The sequence below is a fragment of the Neofelis nebulosa genome, chromosome 1 (genome assembly GCF_028018385.1).
Source record: "Neofelis nebulosa isolate mNeoNeb1 chromosome 1, mNeoNeb1.pri, whole genome shotgun sequence".
NCBI lineage: Eukaryota > Metazoa > Chordata > Mammalia > Carnivora > Felidae > Neofelis > Neofelis nebulosa.
The window spans coordinates 192,141,456-192,156,502 of NC_080782.1; the positions used below are offsets into that span (position 1 = coordinate 192,141,456).

The 15,047-nt window shown below is 37.1% G+C and overlaps 1 protein-coding gene across 15 annotated transcripts in view; it reads right to left on the reverse strand.

Moving 5' to 3' along the window:
- The window catches only part of SCEL (sciellin), a 319,097-nt gene that overhangs the window by 13,162 nt on the left and 290,888 nt on the right, over positions 1 to 15,047 (reverse strand). For all 15 annotated transcript variants that reach the window (XM_058682414.1, XM_058682406.1, XM_058682392.1 and 12 more), the window contains 3 exons: positions 14,984 to 15,040; positions 6,428 to 6,490; positions 819 to 911 (listed from right to left, as the gene is read on the reverse strand). In XM_058682414.1, coding sequence (XP_058538397.1) covers positions 819 to 911; positions 6,428 to 6,490; positions 14,984 to 15,040 — 213 coding nt within the window. The remainder of the gene's footprint in view (positions 1 to 818; positions 912 to 6,427; positions 6,491 to 14,983; positions 15,041 to 15,047) is intronic.

Here is a 15,047-nt window from a genome sequence, read left to right on the forward strand (position 1 = left end):
ATGGGAAAGGGGAAAAAGAGAGAGAGAGGGAAAAAACCTTAAGAGACTGAACAATAGAGTACAAACTGAGGGTTGTATGGAGGGAGGTGGGTGGAGGGATGGGCTAGATGAGTGATGGGTATTAAGGAGAGCACTTGTGATGAGCACTGGGAGTTGTATGTAAGTGATGAATCAGTGAAATCTACTGAAACCAATATTTCATTGAATGTTAACTAACTAGAATTTAAATAAAAATCTGGAAAGCAAAATAAAAAGTTGACTTTAATGAACTTTAATGAACATGATAACAACTAATTTAATGAAACTTTAAAATCTGCCTAAAGAACGTCAACACCAGTGTCACAAACAGTTTTTTTTTTAATGTAAAATTTTCAGGAAAAAATAATATTTATACTTTCCTACCCAGATATCAAAGCTTACCAACGACCAAGTTGCTAATGCAACACCTTTGGGTGGAGCTGTTTACATAAAGCCACTGATAAAATTAGAAATTTCTGCATTTCGGGGCGCCTGGGTGGCGCAGTCGGTTAAGCGTCCGACTTCAGCCAGGTCACGATCTCGCGGTCCGCGAGTTTGAGCCCCGCGTCGGGCTCTGGGCTGATGGCTCGGAGCCTGGAGCCTGTTTCCGATTCTATGTCTCCCTCTCTCTCTGCCCCTCCCCCGTTCACGCTCTGTCTCTCTCTGTCCCAAAAATAAATTAAAAAAAAAAAAAAAAAAAGAAATTTCTGCATTTCAAAGCAAGAAGAGGTTTAAAGTAAGATGAGTTTTAAAAACAGAAGGAGAAAGTCCTGTCACTTGTATATAATTGGCCGTGGTACCTGTGATTCTTCCTGGCTTCATAAGAATGGGCAGGAGTTCTAGTAAACTGGATGTTTATAGCATCAGTGGATCCACCGACTTGGCTGTCTAGCCTGGGAAAGCAGACACAAATATTTGGCACTTAAATGAAGGCCACTAGAAGTTTTTTTTGCTTTATTAAAATTCTATTCAATTAAGTTTTTACATACAACAAACCTCTTTATGTTTGTCTGGCTTCTGTGCAGATACACAAATAGAATACTATTTTACACCTCCAGAGTGACCACTGTCTTACCTTAAAGAATAATATACAGGCATGTGTCATATTATCTAACATTAGAATAAAAACCTTTTTATCAAGGGCAAAAACCATCTGAAATTGGTTCCAGTAACCTTGTAATACCAGCAGTGCCACGGTAGAAAGCATCTCATGTACAATATGATATGAAAATTATCCAGTGGTTGCTTTTGGAAACTCGCTTCCATCTTGTTTTTAATGGAAAAAATATTTTGAAGATTACAGAACTGTGACTTAGATTTCTGCTAATTAAAAAGTGTCACAATGTTTAACAAAGTGCAGGCATATTTTCTTTTTCCTCTGAAACAGAGGAAAATTTTAATGCAGGAATAGCAAAAATTTTAGCCACTTTTCATCCCTCCAGATTAGTAAACTCCAATATAGAAGAGATGTGAAAAACAAGAGGGCAGGTTAGATCTTAATCAAGCCTTATCATTTTTAAACATACTTTCCTTCCATTTCCAGAAAGCTCTTAAGAGGAAAACATTGTTCACATATTATCTCTGGCATACAATCATCTTCTACTTTTAAGACAGATGTTTCACAAACCATACAGCTACATTAAAATTATACTAAGTAATGAGAAAGTAGAATGAACATTAGAAAACTTTCTAATGTAATTATTAGGATATGTCATTCCAGGAATAATAAACCTAGCTAGGAATTGCTTAAAAATATTCAAATCATATAACATACAATAAAAAACCCATTTTTAACAGACAGCTTCAAGGAATGAAGGTTGTCAGTGAGTTTGGAATGTGTTTGCACCATCCCCAACAATATAAAATCAAATATCACCAGTTAGTTAGCAAAATCTTCAAAGAAGAAAGGGGAATAAACTGCATACAGTACTATAATGGACTGAATTGTTTCCCCCCCAAATTCCCATTTTGAAACTCTAACCTTCATTGTGATTTGGAGACAGAGACTATAAGAAGGTAAAAAAGGTTAAGTGAGGTCATAAGGGTGAAGCTTTAATATCACAGGACTTGTGTCCTTATAAAATAAAAAGTGACACCAGAGATTTGTGTATGTTTGTTCATACACAGAGAAAAGGCCATGCGAGGCCACAGTGTGAAAGTGGCCATCTGTAAGCCAAGGAAAAATGTCTCAGGAGAAGCCAAACCTGACAACATCTTGATCTTGGACTTCTAGCCTCCAGAATTGTGAGAAAATAAATTTTTGTTGTTTGAGCCACCTGGTCTGTGGTCTTTTGTTATGGAAGCCCAGACAGAATAATAATACAAGTAGCATCTCCTAGCTGTGTTTATCATAAGATGATGATAATGGCTTCACTAAGATTTAATTTTTATAATTGTGAATGAAAACTAAATACTAGTAAGCAAATTTGAAACTTTTTGATGGGTTTTGTTATGCCAGTAGGTTTGGAAGATGACAGATTTTTTTTAAAAAGCCCTTTTGTTTTGGAATAATTTTAAGTGTATGGGAAAATTACAAAGACAGGTGGAGAATCTGTCTACCCTTCACCCAGCTTCTCCTAATACTAATATCATACATAACCATGGTATATTTGTCAAAACTAAAGAATCAACATGGTACAATACTATTTACTAATCTATACACTTCATTTGTATTTCATCAGTTTTTCCTCTGATGTCCCTTCTCAGTTCCAGAATCAGAATCAGGATATATCTTCCACATAATAATCATGTCTCTTTAGTCTCCTAGGCTCTGTAATACTTGCCAAGTCTTTCTTTGTTCTTCCAGAGATGGTGATAGATGTTAAAAAGGAAATTCTATCTTGATGCCAATAAGTGGTAACAATATATTTTTTTAATTATTTAGAACCATAGAAATAGTTAAAAAATACTTTGGCAACCAGTGAAATAACCTGTGGTGCTTTTTACAATGCTACTTGGCCCCACATCCAGATATTCTGATTTAATTAGCTTGGATTACAGCTTGGGCACTGGGATTCTTTTAAGCCTTTTCACTGAGTCTCACATGCAAGTTAAGGTTGAGAATCACCACCTAAGAGGCTGGGCAGCCCATCATCTTACCCAGAAGAGTACTGGTTCTCAAAATGTGGTCTTTCTATCAGCCGGTGGTTGTGACATACACTAAAGTTTGGGAACCAGTACAATTGAGGAACCCTGCCCAAGTATTGCTCTCAGATGCCTTGAATAATCCTCATAAAGGAGAACTCATGACTCACAATGTTTGTTAATTAACAGTTCTATCTTTAAAAGTTATTATTCATTGAAACAAATTGTTGAATTATAACTTCCAACTAATGGTCATAGTTTTGTGTCTTAATTAATTAAATAACAACTCTACAAAATATAAATTCAAACACTGTGTTGGATCTTACAGAATTTCAAATGGGATTACTCTTGAGAAAATGTTTCCTGTGGTGGAAATTCAGCTTGAAAATTCACCTATCTGGAACCTTCATACATTGCTAGTGAGAGTATAAAATGGTACAGCTGATTTGAAAATAGTTTGGCAGTTCCTTAGACAGTTAAACATAGAGTTACTGTACAATCCAGCAATTCCACTCCTAAGTATACACCCAAGAAAATGAAAACATATCCCACACAAAAACATATATGCAGCATTGTTTACAATAGTTAAATACAATCCAAAATTCAAAGACAATTCAAATGTCCATCAATTAATGAATAAACAAAATGCTGTTTAGCTATACAATGGACAAATACTATTTGGCAATAAAAAGAAATAAAGTACTGATACATGCTATTAAATGGATGAATCTTGAAAGAAGCCAGTCATAAAGGACCACATATTATATGAGTCCATTTATATGAAATGTTCAGAATAGGCAATTCATCGAAACAGAAAGCAGGCTAGGGATGAGGGGTTGGGAGGAAAATGATGTGTGACTGTTCATGGGTATGGAGTTGATTTCTGAGGTGATACATATGTTCTAAAATTGATTGTGGTGATGGTTGTACACTCTATGAATATGCTAATTATAAAAATATATTTACTTGGACATCCAATTACTATACAAAGTGAATACATTCATAAAGTGAATCAAGTCTCAGTTTAGCAGATTGGCCCAGGACTCTTATTTAGATTTCCATTGCCTTACTAACTTAACATTAGCAACCTAAGATTCAAACACCATAAAACAACTTCAACTGATAAACATCGATACCACTGCAAATTTTATAAATCTCTTTTGCATAAAGAATAAAATCTTATTAAGAGCTTACTATTTTGTATCCTATGTGTTGGGGTTTACTTCTATAAAATGTCAAGGTCTTGAGCTCTTGTAAAAAACTATAAATTTTAAACATAGTTTTAAAAAGTAGTCTACTATAAAAAATAAAGAGAGGACGTGATGCCAGAACAATCAGATTCATCCCAGCCCTCTAATTACTAAACTTCTACACTTAGTCAAGTCTCTTACTCTCTGTGAATTTTCTTAATTTTCTTCCTATTAAATATTTACCCATTTACCCATTTTGAAAGTCCTTTTTTGTAGCCAGAATACATGGGCACAAAAATTGGGCCCAGAGATTTCTTTTTTCCATTCTGTTCTAGGGGAAAATTTTTATTACAGTTCTTGTGTCAGTGCCAGGGTGGTGCTTACATTTTCCATTTCATTTCTAGAGAGCAGACCATGAAACATTGTACATATTCAGGATTGTGATCGAACTGAAGGAGAATGAACACTACCTGGAAACAGAAGTCAGGGATCAAGAAATGGTTTTGTAGTGGTGGTAGTTAAGGCTTCTTGACATAGTAACTGAATGTGATGATTCCTGTCTCACTGGGAGAGAGTGGGTACATTTGTGAATGTATGTCACAGTTGGATTATGTCAGGCAGGAGACACAGACAAAACTGCAGGAAGGGAAAGGAGAATATGTGTATCTTATTGTCAACCATGGTGTTTTCCATCTATACACCATCTTCAGTGCAGATGGCCACATCCATAATGCCTTGCTTTAGAAGGCCAGACAGGCCATGAAAAAGCTTACCACGAGTCAGCTCAAGGTATGAGGAGGTAGAAACTGCAAAGCAGCAAAGATTCTTGGTTATCAAATAGATATAGGGTAAAGAATAAGAAAGCCAATACGCAGAAGGAAAAGCAAGACAAAAATAGGAAGCGGCCAATATTCAGGAAGTAGCTAAGTTATAGTAATAACAAAGAACTAGGGTTAATGTCCAAGGATTCCTTACGGAATGTCCTCTGGCCAAGAAGAAATAACCTTCCAGATCAGGCCTCTATGAGGTCCGCCCATGCTACCATTCCTACTCTTAAATTTCCATAATATTCCATTTCTTCATTAATCCTTCATAAACAAGTCACGCTGAAATTGGAGCATGTGTCAAATCATATTAAATGAGAAGTTCCTTAACCATACATAAACATTTACTTGCAATTTTTACCTTAATCATTTCCAGATAATACTTGAGTGAGACTGGCTAACTGTAAGACCAGTCCTACTTCCAAAATAATGGATGTTTTTCTAAGATAAACAGATTCTATTGAAAACTTACCCTCCCTAGTTTTATCAAAACCTTTTGTGTGATCACAAGAAAAGAAGGCAGAAGATGATTTAGGGAATTAATGGAAGAGAAAGAAACTAACATTAGATGCAAGAGTCTTTTGTAGACATTTTGGGGACCCAGATCTCTTTCTGCTTTTCCACTCTCCACACACAACATTGACAGTATCATTTCTTTGCATAACAAATTTTTTAACAGAAAAGACAACTGTACCTTATGAAGGTAAAAAATAGGAACCCATTGTTTTTAGAGTCCCCCATAGGTCTGGGGAGACTGCAAAACACGGAAAACAATTTAATTCCTCCCTAAACAGTCTGTAACGACAATGAAGTAGAGCTTCTATCCCAACTTTCCTTGTATAAGAAACAAAATACAACAGTTTTAATGCCATTATACTGTGCAGTGTAAAGAAATTCCAAAACTAGGTCTTGTTTTGTAGCTGTGATGAATTTGCGCATTCTTTTAGCACTAGGTATCCAAGAAAGACATTCCCAGAGTGCTTTCTGCACCACTGAAAAACTACCAAGCAACAATAAGTAAAAATAAATTTTCACAGCCAAGTGCAGAGCTTTGAATTTCCATGATGCCTTTTACACTAAGCAATTGAATAGAAGGCCCTTAGTCAGAAATTCCAACAGAATTTGACTTTTGTTAACTTTTTTCCATATTATCTATTAAGTACTCTGCATATTGATTTTTGCATTTCAATCGTATTTATATCTAAATACCATAATACAATTCAACTCCTCAGTAAATCTTCTAATGTTATATAATTTGTGTAGGCTCATATGAAATTGATAACAAAAAAAGTAAATTATAATAAGTCTTACCTTCCATTTTTATTTTCAGAGACATTAGAATTTACTTCAATTAAATTTTTCAGGTCTTGGTCGCTATAGGTGAAAAAAAACCCACATAATTATTATGTATAATATAAATATGTATAAATAAATATATATATCATATAGAACATTGGAAATCAGACATTGAGCTATTTGATCTATAACTCAAATATGAAAGCATAGATTATGTGTGAGAAAGAAAGAACTAATCTTTTGGAAGATTTGAGAAATCTGGTCTGTAAATAAACAATTATCTATAGTCTCATTCAGTTAACATTTAATGAGTACTAACTTTGTGTCACAAAGTACTAACTATGTATTTTCACATGGATTATCTCATTCAGATCTCACAAAACCCTGCCGGACAGCATCTGGGGCTCAGGAAGGCTAAGTGAATTTTCCAAGGTCAATTAACTAATTTGTAAAAGAGTCAAGATTTGAGGCCAAGCCACCTGCCCATCCAATATCAATTCTTGGATATTTAATTAGAGACTTCATTCTATCTTTGTAGATCACAGAAACATGAAACCCAAAATTTGAATAAACAATACATAATGTGGAGGATAAATGGGACAATTAGATTCTTGAATCTTGAGCTGCAGCAATGATTTTCATATGCTTTCACGATCTACAATGTCCTCTGATATGTTTTTTTTTTTTCAAATATTAGTTATTTATATATTGGCTATATCACTGGTGGTTCTTGATTTTTTTTTCCCCCATGAGTTTGGAAAAGCCTTTGTCATGAACCCAATTGATTAGGACAGTTGTTTAGAAGCCAGAACAATGAGGCCATCTCTTCTATTTCTGTGGACAAGTTAATCAACCTTCTTAATCTTCCTTTTGTAAACTAGACTAACCCTATCTAATTTCATTAAGTTGTGGTGAGAATGAATGAGTTAATGTAAGTAACATTCATGGCACAGCGACCTCCGTTGTGGGTGAACTGAATAAGCACAAATAAATGACAGCTAACAGAAGTTCAGTGACACAGCAGGAGGCACTATTGATTTCAGTATTTTGATGGACTGCCTTTTCATTTGTATTTCTGCTCTAATTTCTCTCATCTTTGGAATTAACTCTAGTTTTTATAATCTCCCTGCTCATGATTTTGAATAGTAGATTTAAACAAGGAATCAGAGCATGGACTCTCACTCACATGGAATCAGAGTATGGACTCTCACTCACAAAATTAATATTGATAAGCATGAACAATACTACAAAAATTTCTTGTAGTGTATTGAGATTTAATACTCCTTTCATATAACATCCAAACCACCAATAATTGATAAATCTGCAAATTGGGTAGCATTCCATAGCTACATTTAAACTTCACATTTAAAATACTCTCCACATCCTCTCCAGCATCTATAGTCTCCTGATTTCTTCATTTTGGCCACTCTGACTGGCGTGAGGTGGTATCTGAGTGTGGTTTTGATTTGTATTTCCCTGATGAGGAGCGACGTTGAACATCTTTTCATGTGCCTGTTGGCCATCCGGATGTCTTCTTTAGAGAAGTGTCTATTCATGTTTTCTGCCCATTTCTTCACTGGGTTATTTGTTTTTCGGGTGTGGAGTTTGATGAGCTCTTTATAGATTTTGGATGCTAAGTGAAATAAGCCATACAGAGAAAGACAGATACCATATGGTTTCACTCTTATGTGGATCCTGAGAAACGTAACAGAAACCCATGGGGGAGGGGAAGGGAAAAAAAAAAAAAAGAGGTTAGAGTGGGAGAGAGCCAAAGCATAAGAGACTGTTAAAAACTGAGAACAAACTGAGGGTTGATGGGGGGTGGGAGGGAGGGCAGGGTGGGTGATGGGTATTGAGGAGGGCACCTTTTGGGATGAGCACTGGGTGTTGTATGGAAACCAATTTGACAGTAAATTTCATATATTAAATAAATAAATAAATAAATAAATAAATAAAATAAAAATAAATAAATAAAATACTAGCTGCATAATTTTGAAAATGTAGAAATTAGATTATTTTTTAATGGGAGTTACAGTAGGGAAAATATGCTAAGTAACACAAGTAAAAAGCACAAGATTTCAGAAGTAGCTCAGAAGTATTGCAATCATCTGATTCTGCAGTCTGAATGATGTAAAATTCAGAACTGACTCTCTCAATGAACTATGTAAGGAAACTTCCCAGATCACATCATTCAAATTTAGAAAGGGAGACAGAAGACTTTTGCTAAACCCCGATGGCCCTTCGCTAATTATTAGAGCTACCTTCTTGGCCTCAAGGGCCACTGTACTACTTTAATAATCTGGGCATTAAGTAATCCTCCTTTGATAATTTTAAAATAATACTTTACTACATACTTGGGGATAATGAAATAAAATTAAGAGAAGTACCATGATGTCACATATCCAGTTTCACCAGGATATGCGAATCTTGGGGGAATTAGAATTTTGTCCCAGCAAATGATTCTCCTACTGCTAACCTAGGATGAACTGAGGGCCACTGATGGACACTGATGGTTTTCACTATAACTTGAGAGTAGAGTCTCACTGCCATGGCCTTACATGGCTTTGCACTTAGAAACTGCTCCAAAAGATTTCTGAGATTAAATTTAAATTCCCTTTTTCCACTTCTCTAGGGGAGACCTTTAACTACCTTACCTAGCTCTGAGAACAGATATTAAATGGGTCCCCAAGGGGAAGACATTAGACCCCGAACTTTTAAGGCAGTCAGCTCCACCCACATCCAGACACTTAGTGTGCACCATGACCTTGTAGAATAAGATCAGTAAAGGAAGTGATGGACATTTCATCTCCATTGGTGTCAGTCACCAATTGCATATATTTCTTTTTTTATGCAGGTCTTAGATCTGGCTTTGTATCCTTGTTCTGGGACATTGTTAGGGATGGAATTGTGTTTCCCCCACCAAATTCACATACTGAAGTCCTAATGCTAGTATGTCAGAATGTGACTTTCCTTAAAGATAGGGTCTTCACAGAGGTAATCACATTCAAATGAGGTCATTAGGGTAGGCCCTAATCCAATATGACTGGTATCTTTACAAGAAGAGGAAATTTGGACTAAGACACACACAGATGGAAGACAATGTGAAGATACAGGATGAAAGCAGCCTTCTACAAGCCAAGGAGAGAGACCTGGAATAGACTCTTCTCTCTCAATCATCAGAGGGAACCAACCCTGCAGACAAGTCACCTTATTCTTGGACTTCTAGCTTGTAGAACTGTGCAAAATACATCTCTATTTTAAGCCCCTCAGTCTGTGGTACTTGTTATAGCACCCCTAGAAAACTAATAGAGATCTCCTGTGCCTTCACAACATGATTACCCTTGGTTTCTCAGCCTGATCCTGCACATCCTCACTTCTGCTGGCACTTTCTGTTCCTGGCTTCTGTGGACGCTGGGTCTTTGCACATCCTCCATCCCCGCCCAAGGACCCAAGCCTTTGTGGACCCCAGCTACTAGGAGGGAGAGCAGGAATAGGCTTGGACATGAGAAACAAAGAGAAGCCAGAATCTAATAAATCCAACAACTACAAGTAGGTAACTCAAAATTGGAACCTATGCAAAAGCCTTCAAAGAAGAATATGCCCAAAGTGGTATAATTGTGAATCATCAAATAAACCACATTAGTGGTTTCATAGAATCTTTGTTGTTTTTATTAAACAGCATCACATATCAAATTTGACAGAGTGGATTATAATATTTTATTCTGAATAATCTATACTAATATGCAAAGCAAGATGAAAAGTTCCAGAGTATGAGAAGCACAAAATGTGTATTTGCTTTGGTTGCTCACTCTGATTGACGTCATCAGCTAGATTGGAAGATCCAATAAAAGAAGTTCAGATTGCCCATAAACTTCCCAAGTTGAAGGATACAAAAATAAATTCCCACTCTCTCAGTAAGAACACATCTATTGCGTCGTGTTTTTACACTGTGGTAGAAAATGAAAAGCTGTGCGCCAAAGTGTGACAAGCAGATTTTTATAGAAGCCCAGCTACATGCAGCAGGGTGGAGCAAAGGCTTGATTCCAAACCCTTTCCATGACAGTTGCAGTGGAAGGAAGACTTTATAACTGTATACATTTATGAGCAATTTGAATTAGCTCCAAGAAAAATTGCCAGTTCTCTGTGGATACAGTGAGGAAGGCTAAAAAGAAATTTTGTTAACCTTTGCACCTAAAAAGGCTTTTTTAAATGTAGCTTTCAAAATTGGGGGTGGGGTGGGGAATGAGTTACCTGTTATGTAAAGTCACAGCACAAATCTTGAATATAAGCATTTATCTTTGTTATAGTAATATCTATTTTCCACTGTCCCACTACAGAGCAGATGAAGGAAAAAATAGGTATTACTATGTCTGCTTTTATACAACTTTTCTCAAGATACGCTCTGCATGAGAGAAAGTTAACAGCTCACTCACCACTCTCATGAGGGCGTGGGAGGTATTTATTAAAAGCTGCAATATGTTTCTCTCTCTACAGCTTACTTAAATTGCTTTCGTAGAGTATCAAACACATTTGCAAAATTAAGAGCCTCCATATAAAAAATTTACTACGGCACTTCTTCTATGCCAAGAACTAAATCTTAGGCATTAAGCTTTAGTTCAAAAGGAATATTTGTCTTTCAAAAGGAAGTACAGAATACAGAGAGATAAGTGGTATAATTCTTCAGCTCTGTTGACATGGCAAAATGGGCCTGGTTTTATATATCTTTATAGGTCTTTTCAATGAGAAAGTCTTAAATATTTTATATTAAAGAAATTAACAGGTCCATAGGAAATTGGAAAATGTAGGCATTTTAAATGTAAGATGTACTCAAGAATTTTAGTGGCTTTAAGTCATCACCATGGTTGATTGAGGTTATGTCATGAGCAAGAGATAGTCAATGGCTTCAGCAAGCAGACCAGTCATATCAGATTCCTTCAATCTGGTTTCACTTGTGGGGGCTCACAATGTTAGAGCTGAAAAGCATTAAGCTTTATCTAGATGGACGACCAAAGGTCCTTGATTAGTTTGAGATTTTAGACTAATTCACAGAGTTTTTGTTAAGCACCGAAAATGTGTCAGGCATTGTGCTCTACCTATATTGTAAGTAAAGAAGTGAACAAGACAGACCCAATCCTTACCCTCAAAAATCTTATAGTTGGGGAGAGGTGATTAAATAATAATTCCCTCTAGGAGACAAAAGCTTGGGACAGGAAGGTCAGAGAGCTTGAGAATATCTAAAAGAAGCATCTGATGCAGATGTGGTGGGTCCGGGGTCGGGGCCTCCCTGAGCTAAGTGAGAGACACCTAATTTGAGACCTAAAGAATAAGTAGAAGTTATCAATGCAATATGAATGAAAGATGGGTGGGGTTTGCCTGTGGAGGGAGCATCACGGTGGGTAGGGGTGGGGAAAGCCTGTGAAGGCAGGATCAGCTAGGCTTCGGAAACCAGTTTAAGGAGTATGGCCATTGTCCAACGGCAATGGGAAGCCACAAGAGGATTTAATCAGAATGACGTGATCAGATCTGTGCTTCAGGAAGATCACTCTACAGTGTGGCTAATGGACTAAAGGACAGTAGGCGAAACTGGTAGCAGAGGGACCAATTAGGAGGCCGAATTGTATTCTGGTCCTGGTAGTATCGGAAAAGATAAGGTATCTTAGTTCCTGAGATAGAGGCATGCAGAGTGGCCTGCCAATTATGGGGAATGAAGCACTGCAAAGAGTCAAGGTCACCCCTTCCCCCAGTTTTCTTCCTTGAGCAGAAATATGAGAAATCTGCAATAGGAAGATAGGAAGAAACTCTTCTCTTGTTGGAATACTAAAACTTGGAGGTATGTCTTAGGAAGTAGGAAGCCCTTAAAATTATGGAAGTATAATAATACAAATAGTTCAGAATCTTTTTTCTACTTCAGATGAAGGATGTCTTTTCTAACTGTAAAGGCCTCCATGGCACTAGCTGCTTTTCAATCTTCATTTGGGAGCAGAAGTTTATAGCCTCAGATAATTGAATGCCTCCTTTTTATGTTGGTTCATGACAATGTGAGGCTGTCACTGCTAAAAGCCATGCAGTTTCTCCCTGAATAAATGAAAATTCTGCGCACATTTGCATTTGTTCATGTTGTTATGTTCCTAGAAGGAGCTCAGGGACACCTGCTTATATTCTGATCGATGACCAAAGTTTATTCCACCCCTAAGTGTGAATTACATATACAGCTGCTGGAAATGTCAGCAAAGTCACATAAAAAGGACTCTAATTCACTGCTGTTCTGCTATTAAATAATCAGTGGCCATGTCACATTGAATTGGATGTAAAATTGCCTGTGGCTGTTATCCCTCTGGGAGATGCTTTAAAATGCCCCTCTCTTTACCCATTAAAATAAAGTGGGCAGGGTAGATACATTATAGTTACAGGTGGCTGAGCCAATTGAATGAAGTCACTTTTTTCAAGTAAGCAGCTTTCCTGTTTGTCTGTTCTGCTCTAATTCTTGATAACCTGGCTGATTATCATTAAATCTGGTGTCACTCGTAAAGAAGAGTCAGACGTTGCTTAGGTTAGATTTATGGATCAAGCCTCCATCCGAAAGCCACATGATGGCCAATATTTTAAAATTTTCTTTTTATAGGAATCTCATCCATATAAGGAAGATGCCTTCTTTCTATAGGTGTTTTATTAGAAGTTGCTGAAATACAAACTACCTCTTTATAAAATTGGCATCTTCTAATAAACAAAAGATAAAACTCTTACCAGAAAGTTACCATGGTCTGTCAACATAGCACATGTGCCAGAGGGAAGGAGGGAAGGAAGGAAAAGTGAGAAAAAGAGGAAAGTGTGTGTGTGTGTGTGTGTGTGTGTGTGTGTGACAGAGACAGAGACAGAGAGACAGAGAGAAGTACATTTTGTGGAATCAGACACTGAGGGAGGGGTTGGCTATAGGAGCCGCTGTTAGTTATTCTGTACGTGGTTATTAAACCTAATCACTTCCAGCACAGTTGGGGACCTCCTAACAATCCTAATACTATTACTAATAAAAAGAAAATTCCATCCCAACCAAAACCACTATGAAGAAATGCTTCTACTTAACAGAGATATTTCCATACAATCATCAGTGGCAGGGTTGACACCAAAATCTGTTATTTCAGCTGGTAGGAAACCTCTATGAGGTAAGTACTTTCTCTCTTCCCTGTCACTTAAGTGATAATTTGCTAGAATAAGCATATGTAATTGTACTTCTTTCGCTGCAGGAAGGGGGATTTAGAAGGGAAGGGACTGTGGTGAGTATAAAGGATGGAAAGAAGATGGGAGTCTGTTTTTCTTCTAGGCAGTGGCATCAGAAGGACGTGAGTTTAGACCCAGGATATGTTTTCTTTCTTCAGAAGGTCATTTAATGTCTTTGAGCTATACTCCCCTCTTCTATAAAGTAGGCTATATGAATATATTTCTCATGAATATGTTTCTCATTGTAAGGATTGAATGTATGTAAATTGCCAGTCACATGAAAGGGGCTCAGTAAATGCTACTTCTCTCAGTGACGGTGGCTCTTCCAGTGCCTCCCTCCTCCAAAGAACCCATCACCCCAGTGATAAAACCATATAAGCAGAAATAGCAAAATCACATACTAAAATAGACAACAAACTAGGAGACGCAAGAGTTGAGCCATGAATGTACTACACTGCCTTCTTTCCCCCAGTGGGTTCAAAGCACGCTTTCCTCATCTTAGAACATTGACACTATGGTTCCCAGCTTTATGTTTATAATGATAACATTTCAGGTCAGCAGGACAATTTGAATTTCTGATATTAGGCACTTGGGTGCATTATCTATTATTACCTTATTGTCTATTAATAAGCCCCTTTAGGTGAAAGATGTAGATATCACATAAAGATACTAAATCATACTATATTTGCAGAACTCAAAATGGAAGTTCAAGGTTAAAAATCTGCTGTAATATTCTGTGAGTCCACACAAACTGTGGATCTGTAATTTGAGGACCCTGAATATCCTTTCTGATGCTCTATAGTCATCTATATAAGCCACCAGTTTGGTTCAGTTTCTTGGAAATACGTTTTCTTCTGATTTGATTGCATTCAGTTTTCATTTCAGTCCTAACATGCTGTAGACAACAAACAAAGTTGCACTCCTGTAAGTAAATAAAAAGTACAGAACCGAGTCCCAAATAGTGCGATTCCAGAGGCGTGCAAGATGTTTCCTTGCTGACAGGAGACACGTGACTTACAACTGTGTCTTCATTTGAACACTAAATAAAAATAAAAGGCTTCTTTTTAAAAAAATTTTTATGTTTATTTATTTTTGAGAGACAGAGAGCAAGCAGGGGAGGGGCAGAGAGAGAGGGAGACACAGAATCTGAAGCAGGGTCCAGGTTCTGAGCTGTCAGCACAGAGCCTGACATGGGGCTCAAACTCACCATCTGTGAGATCATGGCCTGAGCTGAAGTCAGATGCTTAACCAACTGAGCCACCCAGGCACCCCAATAAAAGGCTTCTTTAAGAGAGAAAGAAACACAATTCCTAACTAGAACCTTCAGAACACCTCAAGATAGGCAAAGTCATTTACCGCTCAGTGTTTTTGAGACCTGAAGATTTCACTTTAATGAGACTGTCCAAGCCTTCACTGTTCA